General features: G+C 45.3%; 1 protein-coding gene across 2 annotated transcripts in view; it reads left to right on the top strand.

The window, feature by feature from the left end:
* CTTN (cortactin) overlaps positions 1-17636 on the top strand; it is a 40791-nt gene extending 23155 nt beyond the window's left edge. The window contains exons 9-17 of one of the 2 annotated variants that reach the window (XM_066583527.1): positions 307-417; positions 4057-4167; positions 8045-8100; positions 9617-9686; positions 12253-12401; positions 15038-15127; positions 15204-15357; positions 16325-16396; positions 16743-17636. In XM_066583527.1, the coding sequence (XP_066439624.1) occupies positions 307-417; positions 4057-4167; positions 8045-8100; positions 9617-9686; positions 12253-12401; positions 15038-15127; positions 15204-15357; positions 16325-16396; positions 16743-16879 (950 nt within the window). In that variant the 3' untranslated portion in view covers positions 16880-17636. The remainder of the gene's footprint in view (positions 1-306; positions 418-4056; positions 4168-8044; positions 8101-9616; positions 9687-12252; positions 12402-15037; positions 15128-15203; positions 15358-16324; positions 16397-16742) is intronic. The other variant, XM_066583528.1, reaches the window with a different exon arrangement.
* The last annotated feature ends 2675 nt before the right edge of the window (positions 17637-20311 follow it).

The following is a 20311-nucleotide window of genomic DNA, read 5'->3' as shown; positions in this document are numbered from 1 at the left end:
GGGTTCGATTTTCCTGCTCCCCTCAGGGAGCAAGATGACTGCACCCCCTGGCCAAACAGATCCACCGTAACACAGAACTGAAGAGCACTGAATGGATCCCATTGATTTTAATGGGTCAAGAATGAACAGGACAAAATGGGGCAATTTGCTGCGCTACTTTGTCCTGTTTTTTTGTTTTATTTTTTTTTTCTGAAATCTATGCTGATGTGAATGAGCCCTAAAACGTACAATAAACTTGTTGCGGCGCACGGACGCTGGGATTTGTATTTTGTTTACTAACTACCCTAATGTGTATAAAATTTGTAGATTACTCCAAGGGTTTTGGTGGCAAGTATGGCATCGATAAGGACAACGTAGACAAGAGCGCGGTGGGGTATGAGTATCAAGGCAAGACGGAGAAGCACGAATCCCAGAAAGGTTCAGTATTATCACCGCTTTCCTTTTTGTTTTATGTCCGATCGTTGTGACCCGGGACTTGTTTAACCCACGTCTGCATCCTGCGAGGGGCTGTGGATACAAGCTGGAGGCTATTGGACAACCAACTACTTGTGCGCAACGCTGGGATGTCAATTTTTTTAGGGGAAAAAACTGAGTGAAGATATCAAAAAATAATTTCATAATGAGAACTAATCTCTTCATTTTCTGCAGATGGGATGCTTTGAGTTAATGCGGTATTTCTGTGTTTCCGCACTAATGGTGGCAGTATATAGATGGGTAGACAGATCTCGGACAACGATTATGTATATCGGTGGTATTTCCACTACTGAGGGGTCTTATAGTGGCAATGTGTTTATTTTCTCTTTTTGGCACTGTAATTTCTTTTACCAAATCTGTTATGTGACCCGTTTCTAGAATTTTCCCATCATCTGAAATCAATCCTCTGGTTTTAGGGCAAAATTCTGTACCTGCACTTGTTCTTCTCTACCGCTCCTCCAACCTGCCAGGTCCGGGCTCCATTTTCAACTGGCCAAGATGGTTGCAGCAATTTTCTAACCGCCTAATGCACACTATGCGCTGCTCTGATCACTGCTTTTATTGATCACGTGAGCAGCGCTGCCCAATCAGAGAGCAGGTATAGAACCCTACCAATACAGTATGGGCTTTTGGTAGTTTGAAGATTGCCTTGACCATCTTAGAAGGCCAAAAGCAGGAGGGACTGCAGAAATCGATTGCAGGTAATATACCCCCCTAACCACCCTACGGTCCCTGGATGGAATTTTTTTGCCCTGAAACCTAAGGGTCGCTTTAAGTTTTGGCATATTACTAGGATAGACCATTCCGTTATGATTAGTAGGAGTCTGAGATCTACTCTGATAATGGGAATAAAAGGCCCGCTGTGCTGGTATAGTGCCGCATACCCTTCCCTGTTCTTTCCCTGCTCCACTCCGGTCACCGTCTCTGCAGAGCGCTGCAGCACAAGCTCTGTTCCAGTGATTGGGGCTTTGCTGCTGCTCTCTGCACGCTTGGAGGCACCGCTGTGAAGGGAAATGTAGAAGAGAAATCCATGCTAAACCAACTCTGTGGCTCCTTTGTTCTCAAAATCAGATGAGGTCCCGGAGGTTAGACCCCCACCAATCAAGTGATGGCATTTATTTGTGATGTGAATAGTCCTATAATCCTTCTTCAAAACACAAACCCTTCGGAAGCTGAAGCCCCCTACAGCCAGCAGATATGGCGTACAACTGTGACTGCGTGGCACCTATCTAAATGAGTGAGCTGTCATCTCCTATGTGGAGGCATTGAGCTCACTTTGAGAATCGCTTTCTGTAGTTCCTCTCCACTTTGGTTAATTTTATATCCATCCTTAAACATAACCATATGTCTTAAAGTGACCCTCCGGTCCTGGACAAACAAAGATGGCCGTACCGCTGTTTTGACTACTTGAGGCTCGCCATACATTAGTATGCATTGGTAGTCTGAGGCACTGCATGCCACTGGCTAATCAGAGCAGTGTCCTAAATAATGATGCATACTAAAGCACAGTGTGCATCTGGTAGCCAGGGAAGCACTGCGGCCATCTTTGTTTGTCCAGGACCAGAGGGTTGCTTTAGGAAAGGGGTTTTCCTAATGGGATCTTCTCCTTAAACTGACCATACATCTCCAAAAATTGGTTCTTGGCTAATTGGGAATGCATTTGCTCCCCCCTCCCCCACGTATATATACATATTGCACCGGTCTTTATATTGCCCTACCTTCTCAGCGGCTAAAACAGGTGGTAAAGCACAATCCGCCGGGCTCTGCCACCAACACCACACTTGCACAGCTGGGACAGTGTCAGCCAGAGTGCTGAGGGATGATGGGTGTTGCACCTTCAGGCAACTTTTTCCAGTGCCCAAAGTGTAAACCCTTTTTCAGGCTGGGTCCCATCCTGATGGTTTGCCACTATAAGACATCAACTTGCTATACTGTATGTTTTTAGGACAGTTCATAGAATTTATTTCAAATTCATTTAATACATTTCAGCATTTTTGGGGTGTTTGGACTCGGACAGATCTGAAATGCTGCCACCATTAGTGTCTATGACTGTTGGAGATCTGAAGCTTATTTGTAGGGTGTCTGCTGCTTGTTCCTGTTTACGGACCGGTCCTATGTAACATTCCTGTGTGCTGCGTGGAGGGGGCGCTGTTGAGGCGATCATTGACCTGCTCCAACCCTCTGACCCTCTTACATCATCCTACCTTGTTTTAATTGTCTTGTATGAAGGGGCTAAATGTTCCAACAAGCCTTGTTCCTAAACGAGCCTGTTAAGTAGAAACTGTGAAAGGAAGCAGATATTACTTACAATGGCCGATGTCATTGGGAAGACCTTTAGAATAATCTAATGTATATGATACTTGAATCTGTATGATTTCTTGGTCTTATCACTATGGCCTGACCGGTGCACATGAAAGCCCCATGTGAATGGAGTGGCGGTGCGCGTGCGTGACCACTGCTCCGTTTCAAGAGATTATGTCATGACAGGATCGGGTAGACACCCCGGCAGCGGCTCATCCCAAAGTGAATGGCAGTGGCTGTTCTCCACCCTCTTCAATTGGGATTGAGCCACAGTTATAATGTCTGCAAGATCGGAGCTCTGTCTCCGCTATCTCTGGTAGTACCATTGCAGGGAATGGATGAATGGATCGTGGTGCGACTACCTACTACCGTTCAATTTGAGCTGAGCTGCCAATGGGGTGTTTTCATGGTCGTTGAAACTTGTCATTAGACAGCCTCTTTAGTTCTATGGGATGGATTGGGGAAAGATTGCTGAGTGCATCAATCTCTGCATGTCCCATGGAAGTTAATGAAGATGTGGTCACTGCTGCTCCCATGGGGTATTCGTATGCACTGGTCTCAGGATTGTCGGGTGACCCCAGCGATCAGAGATTTATCTCCTATCATGTTGATACGGGATAACTGTGTTCAATGGAAAAACCCTTTTAAGTCCGTACACTATCCACTCCACTTGCATGGGAAGTAAATGCTGTATAGCTACAATAAAGGAGCCGTGTAGCATAGAATAAACATATTAGCATAATTAAAAATGCGAAAAAACATTTTTTTATACTTCAATGCTGAGATATGATCATTTAACACTACAGGCCCAAACCTGAGGCTGTACTACTGAGACAGCATGTCGCCTTCTGATTCCGGTCTGCTGCATCGTTATGGTAGATCGTAATCACTAAATACATTAATGTCCCCACTATTTTACTATTTAAGCCAGTTAGGAAGAAGCTCATCGCACTAGGTGGAAATCAGAGGGGGATCTGTTAAAAGAAGCCCCCAGTAGTGCAGCCTCAGGCTTTGGGCCTGTAATTTCAAATGATCATATCTCGGCATAGAAGTAAGATTATAAAACATGAGTTTCACACATTTGATGTATATTTTGAGGGGCTTTCCTTTAAAACCATACAGACAATTATTAAAATCAGTTTCCATTTAGCAGGCTCACCCCGATATAACGTCACGTGTGCCCCTGGGTACTAAGCAGCAGTCAGTAACTCATAACCAGTTGAATGTGCATGGGGTGTGTCTCATTCCCGTTTAATGGCCCGTGGATTTCTGTGTGCGTAGACTATGTGAAAGGGTTTGGAGGAAAGTTTGGTGTACAGACAGACAGACAAGACAAGTGTGCGCTGGGCTGGGATCACCAAGAGAAACTGCAGCTCCACGAATCCCAAAAAGGTATTCTGTGACTCTCCGCTCCTCGTTACGTGTCGTCCGTGTGCTCCTCTGTCCTGTCTAATCTTTGCATCTACCCGTCAACACTTCTCGTGTGTCTCCTCACGATAACCTGTACTACTATGCTATGGGATGTGGGCGCCTCACACTAATGGCTAGGGATGGGTGCAGCCGCAAGGTACTATAGATCCTGTCACAGCAGCACTAATTACACTTCAGCATTTTCTATATGGGTTTGCAGAGAGGAAATTCCTCTATAACACTATGATAAAACAGAAGGTAACAAAATGTGCATTGCAAGACATCCCGAAATGCGAACAACGCCACTCCTTTCAATAGGTTCTGTCTGGTATTGCAGCTCCGATCCTGGACATTGTCTGTGAGCCAAAGTGACCCTCTTTTTTAACGAGCCACTTCAACCCCTATAGACAATTTCCTTCTATTAAGGTATAGAGAGGTAAAAGATGGTAGTCTCTGGAGCAGACTGCTGTCTTTTTTTGCCCTGACAGAAGGCCTTTATGATAGGTGCCCGCTGCTCGAGAGGGTCGCTGGCATCCATGTGTTTGAGACATTATCACTTTGGAATGCGTCTCTTTCCCAGCAGAGTCGCTGTAGGGAAACTGAATTTGCTGAGGCTATTCCTATAATCAGACGGTCGCTGAGGGAGTCTGTAAACAATTTGGTATTGGTGGTGGTCCAATTCTCATGAACCTTGCCAGTCGGCTCATTGAAGGACCTGCGGGGCTCCTCTCATCTATCAGACAGCATGTACATTTTGTTAGCGGAAGGTTTATGCAAGTGAATGAGATGGCGCAGCAATACCACGCACGACCACTTTAGAATGTACAGCACTGTAAACAATGAAGGGGAGCGCCATAAAAATCCCTTTTTGGTTCTGGAAGGAGGTTGAAGGCTATAGGTTCTGGTAAGTAAGAGCAAAATCTACGAGGGGGAATCGGGTCAGAGCCACTTGGAATATCTTGTCAACAAAGGTAGGTGCAAGTAGGAAACTTTTGTACAACACTGATTGGTGGGGGGGATCTTTTTAGCACTATAATGGTGTCTGTCGGCCCTCTTGGTCGCAGCCATTCTTGGGTTTCGGCTCAAGAAAGGTCAATGGAAAAAGGGGTACATGGGATATGTAACTTGAGAGTAGAATTTCATCGCACATAGGTGCTATCATATATATATATATATATATATATATATATATATATATATATATATATATATATATATATTTTTTTTTATCAATACCTGCTGCAATTTTCGAGTTATGGTTGATGTCCTGTTGAGTATTATTAGTTGTGTTGGATTATGGTAGTATGGAGAACACTAATCACATGTCTTTTCAGGTACCAGAAGATGCTGGTAACAATCCAGGACAGAATTGAGATCCTCCTGCTGGTCAGTAACAGAAGTTCACATGAGATGCCTGAGGCTTTCTTGTGGACTCTTTACTACACTGACGACCAGTTCTCCTGAACTTCTGGATGACTCTCCTGACAGTTCGCACCTCTCTGGCTTCTTCCAGGGTGTTCTTGATTGAAAGCTTCAGCCACCTCACATGAACTTCTGGTCCCTGAAACGACATGTGATTAGTGTGCCCCGTACCACCTAATTAAACATTATGACTTTATTAACCCTGGAATACTATCCTGGGCAAAACGTTTTCATGCTTGTGCCACCGGAGTGCCATTAATTTAATTTCTTTTATTACACCCAAAAAAAATTGACTTCAGCTATCGCTTTCTAATGAAATTCTACCCTTAAATGATATATCCCATGACCCCCTTTTCCATTGAAGTTTCTTGGGCAGAATCCAAGATGGCTGATGCCAAAATTTCTAAAAAGCACCACCATAGTTCCAAAAGGTTCCCCCACCCATCTAAGTGTTCTGCAAAGTTTCCTATTTGTATCTCTCTTCGTTCATAAGATATTCCGGCTGGCCCTGACTTTCGAATCGCCCTGTACTATTTCCAAAGCTGTTTAAAAATTACCTGTCAGTAGCTTTATACTGGCTGACCCACCAAGACTCCCCATTAGAAACCACTATGTTGTTGGGGTCTTGTACGTTGCCCAAAGAACACTTGCTCAAGCATTATCATCGCATTATGTTAATGCACTAACAACCAGCCGATGAATGAGCGAATGCTCGTTTGTCGGCTGACCGTGTCTCTTCTGCAAACATTAAAATGCTTGCTGGTCGGCTGCGCATCTCCTTGTGTACGCAGAGACGTGTGCAGCCAGCCAATGATGGCTTTATAAGGAAAACACTATATTCACAGTCATTCGCCCCCCCCATAGCGTCGATCTGCCTGTTAGACCTTAAGAAGTGTCAATCGATATACGTTTTGTCGGTTGGCGCTTATTAGCACGGGACGATGATCTGCCATAGGAAAGCCCCCTTCCTCTAGGAGCTCTTAAAAAAGCCAGCCCCGAGGAGAAGTGTTCACTTAGCTTTCCTCCACTCAAGTGGCGGGTCGCTCCCAAATCTGTGTATGAGGACAGAACATCAGTCAGATGGACGCTTCTCCCCGTGCCCGGCTCATTGTAAAGCTGAGGCTGTAAGACAACTGTAGTCACACAACACACAGATTGCAATGTTGCACTGCAAAAGGCAATATGGTGCTTTGGCGACCTGCAATGATGCAACAAACCCTTGCACCGCGGCCCTCTTACACACGTGTTTTTGCTATTGTATTTGTTGCAGCCGTGCTTATGTGCGCCTGTGCATTCGATTCATTTGCCGGAAGCGCTGACTGAATAGGTTTGTAGCTAAACTGATGTGAATTGCATATAACTTTGCAATTATAGACTTCACTGATGTGATTGACTGTCAGGCTGCAGTCCAGAGCAATACATTAAAGGGAACCGGTCATCTGCTTTGAGCATAAACTACTGTATGTTACAGGGCTAAAAGATGAAACGGGGAGTCTGCGGAACGGTTTAATACTCGCCGGGTGCCCCGATCCAGCGCTGTGACCCTACGAAGTCGGCGTGCTCCAGCAGCCCAACTTATTCTGCACGCACATCTCCCACTTACTTATATAGGAAACGTGCGCACAGAAAGTCAAGCTGCTGGCACATGTCAACTTTGCAGAGACACCGTGCAGGAACAGGATGCTTGGTCAGTATGAAACGGTTTCCTGGACTCCCCATTCACTCCTCTTTGGAGCCTCATAACTTAGCGGGGCTCAAAGATGATGGGTTCCCTTTAAATTGTATGTAATGATGTGACTTGCAGCTGTCACTCTATAGTTCTAAATCAATCAGGGCGCACATTACCGTATTTCAGTCGCCGTTTTCCAACCACGAAGTACGTCCTGACCCAAATTCTGGGCATTTTACTATGATGATCAAAGTTCAGGCCAGGAGACCCGCAGTCAGACTGGGATGCACTACCATAATAGAGATGCAAAACGGCGGCCAAAATATGGTGGGGTGCTGCCAGCCTAACCCGATTTGCTCTCTTTACAAGCCGCAGGGACTTGGTGTAAAGGTGCAGAGGAATTCCTATTGACTCCTCCTCCCATCGCTGTCAGCAGACTACAATGTGTTGTACTGCAGAGGGTTAGATTTCCAGTTCCAGGGCGAGAAATGCCATGAGTGCAGTTCGCTGCTACATGAAGTTTGATCTGTTGTTCTGCTTTATATGTTAAGATGTAATTGACTAACAAGTGGCCTGACAATAGAGAGAACGAGTACAGGAGACACTAATCCTGAGATCCTGCATGCAGCAGGTCTCGGTAGTCTGCGATTGATGATCCTAGGTTATATCACCGTCACATGGTTGTCATGTAGTGCTCAGACACAGACAGGAGTGTAATCATTGTATCTGTGACTGTCAACATGTAGTAATTCCACTTCTGTCTTTTAGATTATTCCAAAGGATTTGGTGGAAAGTACGGAGTGCAGAAAGATCGGATGGACAAGGTAAATCCCAGCATCAAAAGTAATTAGTCTGCAGGCTCTGGGAGGGTTTTGTGACCACTGTCTGCAGGCTCTAGGAGGGGGCGCTGTGGGAGGGTTGGCGGGAGGGGGGTCCCCTGTCTGCGGGCGCTGTGAGAGGGTTGGCGGGGGGGGGGGGGTCCGCTGTCTGCAGGCTGTGGGAGTGTTGCCAAAATCACACGCAGAAAACAAATCTCTGCATGCCCCGGTCTGCGCATGCGCCGGCATCCGGCACATGAAAGATCCGAGCCGCAGGAGCAGTTGAGTGCCACGCTGCTCTCTGCAGGCGCTCGTGTCGGGTCCCGCTGCGAGAATTCTCGCAGCAGGATCCGACAGGATCTGACCCGGCCGTCTGCAGGAGGCCTTAGAGGCAGGTTCGTTACTTGACTGCAGGAGGAAAGCTGTTTTTGCATCAGGCCTCTTTCACACGGGCAGCAGCGATATTGCATCGGTGTTCTGTGCGATATTGCTGCGTTTTCTCACAATATCGCAGTTTTTTTGTCGCCTATTTTGCTGGGATTTTCAGGGGTGAGGCTTATTTTAGGGGAAACAGTAAGATTTCCTACTGTAAAAGTTGCATTGCAACACCGGACTACAAAACCTCGCAAATCGTGGCAATATTCAGCAGCCCGCAATTTTTTTTCTCGCAATGCTCCAGGCTACAAAACATCGCTTATGTAAAGGAACCCATTGAAAAGCATGGGCTTCACATGCAACAGCGCTACAAAACGCATGTATCGCAACAAAAATCGCACGATTTTGTCACACGTGTGGAAACCGGCCTCAATTAGACCCGCTATTCTCTTGCCTCCAACAACCTTGCAAGCCACTGGTTTTGCTACTGTATTTCCAATTAGTCCTATTCGGACAGATCATCAGGGATTAAGCGCTGCTCCCTGGGGGTTGTCTAGGTAAACATATTGCGGTCCGTGAGGTTTTGGTTGTTGCTACCATGCTGAATGAATTCTGCGTCAGTGCAGCTCCCTCTGCGTAGGGTTATGTCTGTTGCCACGTGGCTTTTAGCTTCCAATACAATGTTGACTTTTTTGCAACCTTTTTATTTCATTAACTTCATCAAAAGTAAAAATGAAACTACTTGTCAGATGTTTTTTGTTAAAAATCTCCTACCGTTTTGTGTATACAGCTTCTGTGCAGGCCTATGTGTCTCCATGGTTATATACTACAAATAAACCCTCTGTAGTCCGATCTCGCCCGTGTTACTCCATCCTTCTGGGTTATCTTTTCATTCACACACTATAGAAGAGCGAGCAGATAGAAGGGAGTAAAACAGGACTACACATTAGGGTGCCTAGCTGTAGCCATGACGACACATAGTCTGCATAGGGGCTGCATACACAAAAGGGTAGCTGATTTTCAAATCCATATATTTTATAAAATTCTCACATGACCTATCGACAAATTACACCAACACGGCTTTGTTACAAGGTATTAATGAATCGGACATGTAGCACAGTATTGACTGTCTGTGTTATATTTTCAGGCCGCTTCTTCCTTTGAAGATGTTGAGAAAGTGGCTCCAAGTTATCAGAGAACGCGGCCGGTGGAAGCCGGTGAGTAATGACAGACGTGGGCCTAACTGATTTGATGTACTGAAAAGTTAGTGCCCCTTTAAGGACAACTTCTGCTCATTTGGCAGCTCTGGTTAGTCATTCTGTTAATATACTTGCACTTGTAGCCTGACAGATCTGCAGCCTCTGTGATAGCGATCTCCACAGTCTCTGCCTCTCCTGCTGTTACAGCCTGTGGGGGGGGTGTTTGTGCACATACTGCGTTTATGAACAATTTGGCCAGAATGTCTCTAAATGCCTGAATCTTCCTGGGAAAGCAGAGGGATGGACATTCTATACAGCAGGGATACTGCCTCCCTGCTGACTAGACCAGACACAATGCAGTGCAGAATAGGATGTAAGGGCAAGGAAGTCAGGACAGGGAACTACTGGCAGAATGCTAGGCTTGTTACACCCCCTCCCTGCAAATGCTAACAGTAGAACCATAGAAAATGAGACCACCTGAAAATTAGAACTTACAGATCTGAAACAGTGCAAACAGCAGAATGAGAATAAGGAGAACCTGGGGTATTATAGAAAACTCAGAAACACTTTAATCTGCCATTATCTGCTATCCTGAGGCCTATTTCACAAGAAAAAGCTGAAACCAGGAGCGAACCATGAAGAGAGGAGGTGTAGATGAAGGCTTCTCTGTTTTGGCTGGAAAAGGACATGAAAAACTGCACTAAAAGCATCAAATGTGAGAAGTAAGGAGAAGAGTTGCAACATTTTAGACTACATGGAATGGCCCCTTTATCAGAGCTCCCGGGCCCTCTCACAATTGGTGCTTCCCAGTATGAAAATTATCCCTGAGACCCCAGAGTGAAGCATAAAATCACATGAAAACAAGTTTTTTTTGTGGATCTTTTTCAGTATAAATCCCAAACTAGATGCGAAAATCCAATGATCTGAGTTACTTCAACAACGTCTGGTCTTTGCCAGACTAGCCGGGGCCGGGATTTCACTGCCATCCGCATGGGGTATTTTTGCGCAACGGTGTAGAGTATACAGAGCATGGCGTCCTTTAGAAAACCTATCCAGCAAAATGGCATCCTGTTGATGCAACATCACTGAAAGGGGTCGAAGGAGGATGTTGGGAATCATTGTGACCAACAGGTGCTGCACTGTCAGGAGCAGCCAAATACGACACTGGGGCTCCAACTAACATGTCTGGACACACAACTCGCCGTTCCTCCGCACAGATGGGTATAACAGCGGACGACCAGCTCCAGCGCCATTGAGTCTAAGAGAAACAGAAAGGCGAGACTCCAGCGGGCAAAAGAGCGCAAAACTTGTATCACTGAGCAGCGGAAAAACCTCTCCTGGTCAGATGGATGCATATCTCTGTTGCCCTGTGCTGATGGGAGGCGCAGGCAGTATGGATTGATGACCCCTTCCTGTCAGGCTGTTGCAGGTGGTGTAACGATGCGGGGGGGGGGGGGGATTTCCTGGCACACCCTTGGCTCAATATTCTTGCAGATTAATTTCAGCATCTTGTGGAATCCACTTTATAATTGGTGCATTTCCGAAGGCCATGGGAGATCTAATGCACTACTGGATGGTGGTCTGTAGTAGATGGTGGTCTGTAGTAGAGGGGCCATTCGGTGTATACCAGACATAACCAGCAGGCCGCAGGGTAAATAAGTGTTTCCTGCATGTTATAAGGCCTCGGCGATGGGGCTTCACTTCTCTCCTCTGCTGATTTATCCTCTTATTTGTATGCAAACTGTTCCCGTTGATTGAGCAAATTTCAATTTCCACTTGACATAGTTACATGGAAGCAGAAGGAATATTAAACGATGCCAGATCCAATGACTGTCACATTAGCAGAAAACATGTTTGTGAATAACAACCAAGATGGAGTCTGCATTATGAGTGGAGAGAGAGAAGCCGTGAACCAGATCTGCACTGGATCGCCAAAGATCACTTGGGGGGGGCTAACCAAACGGACTTCTGCAACATCCATTTCACACATGAACTTCAGAAGTGTTTCCCAGCCTGAGTGTATGATACTTCCGAAGTGTCTGTGTGGAACAGATGGTGCAAAAGACAGTGTGATTAGCCCCTCACATGTGCAGTAATAACACAACGTGCACGAATACATCAGATCTCTGTAAAGAAGCCACTGGAAGGTATTTCATAACTCCTCCAGTTCTGCCTCTACAAAGGTGGAGGTTGGCATTAAAAGAGATATATATTTTTTTTGGACTGATGTTCTATTCTCAGGATCGCTCATCAGTGGATGATTGGTGAGGGTCTTCCACTTGGAATACCTGCCGATTTTAGCTGTCAGTGCTGGCGATGCTTCCAGTAGATGGTAGTGTCTGTATTGCAGCAGCCCTGGTTGGTCCTACAGGCAGAGTTTCCTATTGAACTCAGTCGGAGCCGAGCATGCAATACCAAACCCGTCTACTGCAATACGGATGGCGCTATCTGCTTACAGTGCTCTGGCCGACCTGCACAGATCTGTTGATGACCTCTCCGGAGGACGCCTTATCAGAAGAAAAAAAAGTCCTACCTAGTAATCTTCTGCCGACAGTATCTACATGTCATGTTCATTGTCTCACAGAGGGAAACAAAGCCAGCAGCATACGGGCAAACTTTGAAAACCTGGCCAAAGAAAGGGAAGTGGAAGACCGGAAGAAGGCCGAGGCTGAACGAGCGCAGAGGATGGAGCAGGAGAAGCAGGAACAGGAAGAGGCACGTCGGAAGCTGCAGGTCAGTGATGGGGATGTAGAACGTGGACGCCTTATTAGTAGGTGCTACATTGCACCCCTATACATGTGTTTCTTCTCATCCTCTTCCCAGCTTTGATTCGGAATGTGATTAAACACGCTCCCATGCTGCATTACCAGGGATTTACCTGCAGTCCAGTATTTGGCTTATTTACAGTGCTTTCACCCTCCACTTTAACCACTTTACGACCGCCTAATGTAAATCTACGTCTGGCGGGTCGTGAAGTGTGTATGGAGCGGACTAGTGAGCAGAGTCCGCTCCATACCTGGTGGCTACCTGCTGTTGCTGACAGTGCTACAATCACAGTTCTGATCGCAGCAGTTAACTGTTCAAATGCTGTGGCCAAAGCTGACCGCACATCTAAACAGTGGGAAAAGACCCCTTCCTGCGTCCCATCGCAGCCCTCGCAAGGCAAATAGACTAGCATGACAGCCTGGAACCTACTGAAGGCACCCAGGGCTGCCATGCATAGATGCCTATCAAACCCCCTTTACAGTTTTCTGCATTAAAAAAATCCAACCATTAAAAACCCCACACATTTGATATGGCCGGGGACATAAAAGTCCAAAATATTAAAAAGACCACAATATTTATCCCACACGGTTAAGGCTAATGAAAATACAATTCTGGCATTTATAAAATATATATATAAATTTGTTGTTTTTTTTTTTTCTTTGTCCCAGCTGCCAAAGAAGGGATCAAAAAGAGATGTATGCACCCCAAAATGATAACCGTTTGCCTCACAAAAATGAGCTCTCACAGCCCAATCATCAAAAACAAAATTATGGGGCTCAGAATAAAGCGGAGGAAAGCAATTTTTGTTTTTAAAAGTAGATTTTTCTTTATATTTTTAACAATAAGACTTTATAATATATTTGTTATTGTTGTAATGGAACGTGTCATGTTTACTGCACTGTGAACACTGTAAAAACTAACACATCCAAGGCAAGTGGCGCAATTGTATTTTAAAAGATCCCCACCCCCCCACCCCCCAACCCCAAAAAAAAAGAAAGAAAAAAGATTGTATAACTTTATCAAAAGACACCATTTAAAAATAAAGTACAACTTGTCTCAAACAATACAGCTATGTCAATGGAAAATGTAAAAAGTAACGGCTCTGAAGGGGCCTAGAGTTCCTGATGATAATGAGGTGCTGAAGTTCTGGCATGCACCCATGTGTTTGTGGATAAGAGCCTTCACCATCGTCTCCAGGAGAACTTATATGTGCTTGTGGGCATCTGATAGTTCTGAATATTCAATGGTGAGTTACTTGGACAGTTTTCTGGGTGGGTTTGCTATATAGGGGGTGCTGCCCATACACATACAATAGTCTGCCTGGTTGACAGGTATTCAACATGCCCAATCAAGGGTTTTTACACTCCATAATATTAATCTGCCAATACTGACGGGTTCGGCAAACACTATCTGATGCATACGGACACTCAACATGCATACAGAATCTTACAAACCCGAAAAGGGTTTTTTATCACTACAGATATTCCCTCTCCTCTGTTTAGAGATGGGGTCCGGCTGCTGCGACTTCCAGCGGTCCTGAGAACGACACCCCTGTATGCTCCATGCGTGTGGTGCAGCGTTGCTTGTTCTCAACCACAGCTCCATTTACTTCTGTGGGACGGATGTAGATGGATGCGCTTGCCAATACCTCTGTCCCATAGAAGTGAATGGTGCGGTGGTCACACATGTACACTGCTGCTTCATTCACATCGGATATTCAAGTTGCACTGTTCTCCGGATCAATGGAGGTCCCAGTGGTCAGGCCTACAGCAATCGGATATGTATAGTCTATCCTGTGGACCGGGGATAAATGTCATGGTGCTAAAATTACTGCAGTCACAGGCAATCTGAGAATATGAAATTGCTGATGCTTGAGATCTCGGACCAACGCTGATGTACAGAATGAAAGGTCATTCTAGAAGGATCTAACTATTGCACCGCTAAGAGTCGTAGCAATGGATAAAATTCTGGCTGCTTGCACCCACCACTAGGGGGAGCTTAGAAGTGTACTGCATACAGTTTTTGAATAACTGTATGCAGGAAGCTCCCCCTAGTGGTAACAGAAAGCAGGCAGAACTTTGACAATTAGACTGGGCTCACACCACTGCATGGTAAACTACTGCTTTAAAACACAGCGTTTTACTGCATTTCGCCACATTTGTGATCGCGTATGCCTGCACATGACGGCGTATCTCATGCTGCTGGTTTCTTTTTTTTTTTAACTCTAGTTTCCCAGCAACATGCGTAAAAACACGTCGTGCAGATGCAATGTAATTGGATATTTGCAATGTTTTCGTACGCAGCCATACTGAATAGGGCGAATCGCGTGCAATACACATAGAATAGAACATGCTGCGTTCTTTTTTTTCTCATGTATTCTATACAATTAATATACGCAAGTGTGAATGGACCGATGAAAATCAAATGTGTTCATTGACCCCATTCACCGCAGATTATGCGCGCATATATTGTGCGAGTAATACGCAATTAAATTACGCTCGTGTGGGCCCGACCTTAGTTCTATGACTGGAATTCTGTTGCTTTGTGTTTGAAAAATGCAGCTCCAATCAAATATTCTATAATCACTTCTGTATCTGTTAAAGGAACAAGAAAAGGCCAAACCTGCATCTCCTCCTGCGTCCCCAAGACCTCGCGTAGTGTCTGAAGAAGCCCCAGAAAGCCCCGTGTATGAGGTGAGAAGCGGAGTGCAGACCGCCATAAAGCTGTAGAGATTTACATGGGACTGACTTTCTTTCCCGCATCCTATAGGATGCGAATCCAGTGTACGAGAAAGAGCCAGCGAAAGCCCCGGTAGTGCCTGCGAATGTGTATGAGGACGACACTAATTACCAGGAGGCAGAGAGCAAGAAAGCAGAAACACCAGTCACAGAGGCTGTATATGACTCCGCAGATTACCAAGATGGTAAAGTATGGTGGACACAATGGGGGGTATAGTAATGAAATGCATCATACTATCAGGGTGCGCCTTATCCAAAATATAAAGATATCCTCTAACTTGTTGTTTGTGGTGGGGGTGTCTTGTCACTGAGACCCCCATCCAACATCAGCACGGGGATCGGAAGTGTTCGCCCTTCTCCTCACTGTGTGCTACTAAAGCCCCCCCAGCAGTGAGGACATGCATGGTACCGCTACATTCACTTTCAGTGGGACTGCGGGAGATAGAGTACAAGAGCTTGGTGATTTCCATCAGCCCCATCGCAATTAATGCAGCGGCTGCGCATGTGCGGTCACAGCTCCATTTAGTCTATCATCACTGCTGGTGGGAGAAGCAATCACGCAGTGAGGGGAACATGGGTTCCCCCGTTCTCAGGATTGGTGGGGGTCTTAGCGATGAGACCCCCCCACCCACACCCCCACAATCATCTGGTTGTTCCCTGTCATGAGGATAGGGGATAACTTTTGATTTGGGGATAACCTGTTTAAGGCTACCAAATGCACGCTGAGCTTCTGCAGTATGCAGTACAATGTGAGTGAATGCAGTTTTAACAAACCCTATTTACTCACAGTGGAAGAAATTCGCAACTGGAAATGAAAACACTGCAGACTTTTCAAATCCGCATCATGCTCTATCCGTCGCTAAAAAGTGACAGATTTTTGCTGCAGAATTCGTACTTTGCAACGTGATGAGTGAAATCTGCACCAAAATTCTCACCAAAGTCCTATGTAGATGTGTGATCATACCTGTAAAGGTGCCCCCAACAATCACCCTATTGAACTCCTCCATGCCCGACTCTTTGTCGTATGTGTGGCAGCAGCTCCTCTCCCTCTCTAGAAGGAGGGGGGGGGGGGGGGGGTTACACGTTCATGCGTTAGTCCGTGCACTGCTATCATCGGGTTGTGAGACCGTTCTTTCTGTTCCTTCCTTCTAGTCGAGAACACCTATGCAGACTACGAGGGTGACCTGGGCATCACGGCCATCGCTTTGTATGATTATCAGGCTGGTAAGTGGAAGCCACTTGTGCTTCGTCTTCACATAGACCATAAGTGCTGTGGAATTTCTGCAGCATTTACAGTACAAGCCAGTTAAAATATCACCTCCATGTGGAAAAGTTCCACAATTAATCCGCAGCTTGCCTATTTATGCCACGGGTAGTAGCCCTTGTAATACAAGGATTAAAACCTACGGCAGATCTGCAAGATACACCATGGCCAAATCCTCACCATTTGGGTGCTGATTTGCTCACTGTGTATTTTATGCAGCTTTTCCGCTGTTGATGCTCCAAAAGTGAAGGTCACCTTATTAGACCTTTTGTGCACTGGTGATTCACCATTTTTATCCTTTCCCAGCTGGCGACGATGAGATTTCCTTTGACCCAGATGACATCATCACGAATATTGAGATGATTGATGACGGCTGGTGGAGGGGCCTCTGTAAGGAACGCTACGGGCTATTCCCCGCTAACTACGTGGAACTCCGGCAGTAGAACAAGCAGCCCGTCTTCCCTTTTGAGGGGGACCCTGCGTCACAGCCCTGTGCTCGACAGCGCTCCGTCTGGTTACCGGTAGTGGCGCTCTGTCCTGTAACGAATCTGAGACGAATTTCGCCATAAGTATCTGAGCTGGATTTTTACACTACAAATCATTGTTCTCTTTTCTTCCTGTTCTTTCGGAGGGGGAGCGGCGGCGTTCTGCCTACAACATATATTATTTTTCTTCTCTCTATAGTAATTATAAGGCTTTTAATGTGCAGTTATCTGCTGCAGGCTGGCAAAACGTATCTTAAAGGCTGTTAACCCTTTTGCTGCCAGGTGTGCCTTCACTTCATGAGAAGTATGACCAAGGCTGACTATAGAGCGGTCACCCCCCCACACCATTGGATGGTTTCGTGGTTCTGTGTTAACATACTGACCTGGAGGGGAACCATCTTGATTTTAATCTCCGTTTTTAACCTTCCTTCATTGTTGGTCAGAACCCCGGGTCTTGTGCCATACGTATATCCAGCCGTGGTCGCCGCTCACACCATCAAGTGAAGTGATCCAGGCTGCTTTAAAGTGACAAACAATAAGAGTTGAATGTTGGACTCTGCACCTTCAGCGTTCCTTGTCTCCCATCCCAGTGCCCTCTGACCACATTGGCTGTTTTCTGTAAGGTCCAGTTCCTCCAGTATTACCATAATGGCAGACCGCAGAATGACCTCAGGCCGAGGTGTATTAAAACTGTGAGCCTATTGCTTTAAGATAACCTCCAGTAAGGGTCAAATTATTGGTTTTAGTTGCTTTGATTTCTATAAAGTGGTGCCTCACCCATAAGGAAACAGACCCGCAGTGTTATACTTCTTCCCCCGGAACGCTGGGCACCTTCCCGACCTACCATGAAATCTTTCAGGCTTAGGAACAAATATTCAGCCTAAATCCTTTCTTATGACACAACCAGTTTGTCCTTCCTTCATCTAGTAATGGGCTCCTTTTCCCATTAGACATAGCGCTACTCTCTTCCACAGGCTATGTCTGGTATTGCAGCTCAACGCCATTCACTTGGCATTAAGCTGCAGTTCCAGATCCTGGCCTGTAGACAAGATTGGCGCTGTTTCTGAAAACACTGCAGACTTGTAATATATTCTCATACAACCTGTTTAAGATATCATGATGATGACCTATCCTAAGAAAACGCCAATAGTAGATCAGTGGGGCTATGTCAGCCAGTCAGCTAGTGCACTGAGCTGATTTCTGCAGAAAATAGACTGCTCCATTCCCACTGTAGTGGCCAGGCTTGGTATTACAGCAAAGTTACTATTCCTTTTAATGCCTGCAATACCAAGCCTGCCCACTAAAGTGGGAACAGTGCTCTCTGTTTCCTGCAGAAATTTGCTCCATGTAGGAGTACACTAGCCCTACAAACATCTGATCGGCGGAGGTCCATGGTGACTGACCCCCACCAAGCTACTATTGATAACGGTTGGTCTATCCTCAGGATATGTAATTTACAACTGGACAACCCCTTTAACTCTTCAGCCTGCCCATGCAGTCCATGTTTTTTCCCCAGCGGGACCGAGGTGGAGTTCATCACTGCAAACATCACTGTGTCCCCGGGATTTTTTTCTTGCTGATTTTCCTCTTAAGTTAATGTTCTTCTGATCGATTAATAATTGAGGCGTTTTGGACCAATTCTTTGGGTTTGGGGTCTTGCAGTGGTCGCGGTCGTGTTCTACGCCCCCTGTTGGGTGTAACACAGGCCGGGTGGGGTTTTTATTTTTAGTCTCTTATCCGTATTTTGCATACAGCACCTCATTACTGATCAATGATTTTGTAAATGAAGCTTCAATAAAGTTTTTGTTTTTGGTTTTGGTTGTTTTTCTTTTTTGTTCAACCCTCTTGCCTTTTTTTTTTTTTTTTTTTAAATTGGGCCGAATTCATAGCAGGAGCTTTATCTATTATTTGGCGGGTTAGAAGCCAAGCGGCCATATTGTGATGTTAGAGATAATCAAATTTCTTAGCGTGTTTCATTGCCTGGTCTGAATTGTATGAGAAGTTGTATACACAAATCACTGATTCATGACGCAGTTGGTATCGTCCGACAATGATGCTCTTCTGAGTTTATTACAAGGCAGATAGTGTATATATATACGTTCACTTACGTGTCATCAGAAATACCCTTGTAATCATAAGAACTCATGATTGGTTCTAGGTGCTAATGATTTAGCATATGTTAATGCATATGAGCCTGAGTAGGAGTATGAGCCTGCATCTACATACCAGTGTACAACATGAACTGCGTTAACTGTTTAGATGCTAGTTATCCACTAAGGGGGAAGATAGATAGATAGATAGATATCCCTAATATAACATTTATTACACACACACACGTGTTTGCCTAGGCTGATGTAAGAAACCTATATAACTGTGAGATAACAGGACGGTCTCTGGTGGGTTTTTTCTATTAATTACAATGATTTTATATAGTGCTAACAATATTCTGCAGTAGTTTACAGCTCAGAGGAACATATACAGAAAGAATCCGACATTATATACAGTATTAACCCAACGAGCAAGAGGGGTGATGGCCCTGCTCATAAGAGCTTATAGTGTATGAGGAAATAGGGGCACACAAGATATCAGTGCTTGTTATGTACAGTGGTTATCTACTATGTAACAATGGTATTATACAAAAAGTTGTATGAATCGCTATCTGTGTATGTACAGAGATGAGGTGTGGGATGAAGAGATCAACTACTCGGGGAGTTTAGATGAGTTAGTGGGGGATATGATCGGTCTCACTAAAGAGTTGTGTTTTTGTAGTATTCATGTAAAACTAGATATTGGTGATTGCCTTGCTAGTTTGGCATAGCACACTCTAGAGAACTGTTGCAGCTTGGGAGTAGTCTTGCAGATGGGAGGGGAGGTTCAGATCATGGAAGAACTTCCAAGATCATTAGCAGAACTTAGAACTTCTAAGATCTATGATGGTAGACAGGGAGGCGATATAGGGCGGTGCAGCACTGTGGAGAGCTTTCTGGATAAATGTAAGGATTAGAGTGTTGCCCATCCACTCTAGATTGTATTCTATAGTGGAAAGGCAACTGGTGTAGAGACTGGTACAGGGTGGACCCACTGGTGTAGAAGGATGACCCTGGCTGCTGCATTTAAAACAGAAAGATCGATAAGGAAAATGTTTAGTGAGTAGAAGACCAATCCGTATGGAGTTACAATAGTCAAGGGGAAAAAGCTTCAGAGCAATACAACATTTGTGATGTTTCCATAGTAAAAAAAAGGGTGGATTCTGGAGATTTTGCAGTCAGGTGCCATGAGTGAGCGAGTGACTTAAGATAGGGAGAAAAGGAAAGATCGGAGTTGCATATGACAGCAGGCGTGCGGCCGAGGATGGATGGCGGTACTACGAGGGAGAGGTTGGGTTTAGGT

This window comes from Eleutherodactylus coqui, chromosome 11, assembly GCF_035609145.1.
Source record: "Eleutherodactylus coqui strain aEleCoq1 chromosome 11, aEleCoq1.hap1, whole genome shotgun sequence".
NCBI lineage: Eukaryota > Metazoa > Chordata > Amphibia > Anura > Eleutherodactylidae > Eleutherodactylus > Eleutherodactylus coqui.
Note: the sequence above shows the minus strand (reverse complement) of the source record. Positions and strands in the feature narration are given on the sequence as shown.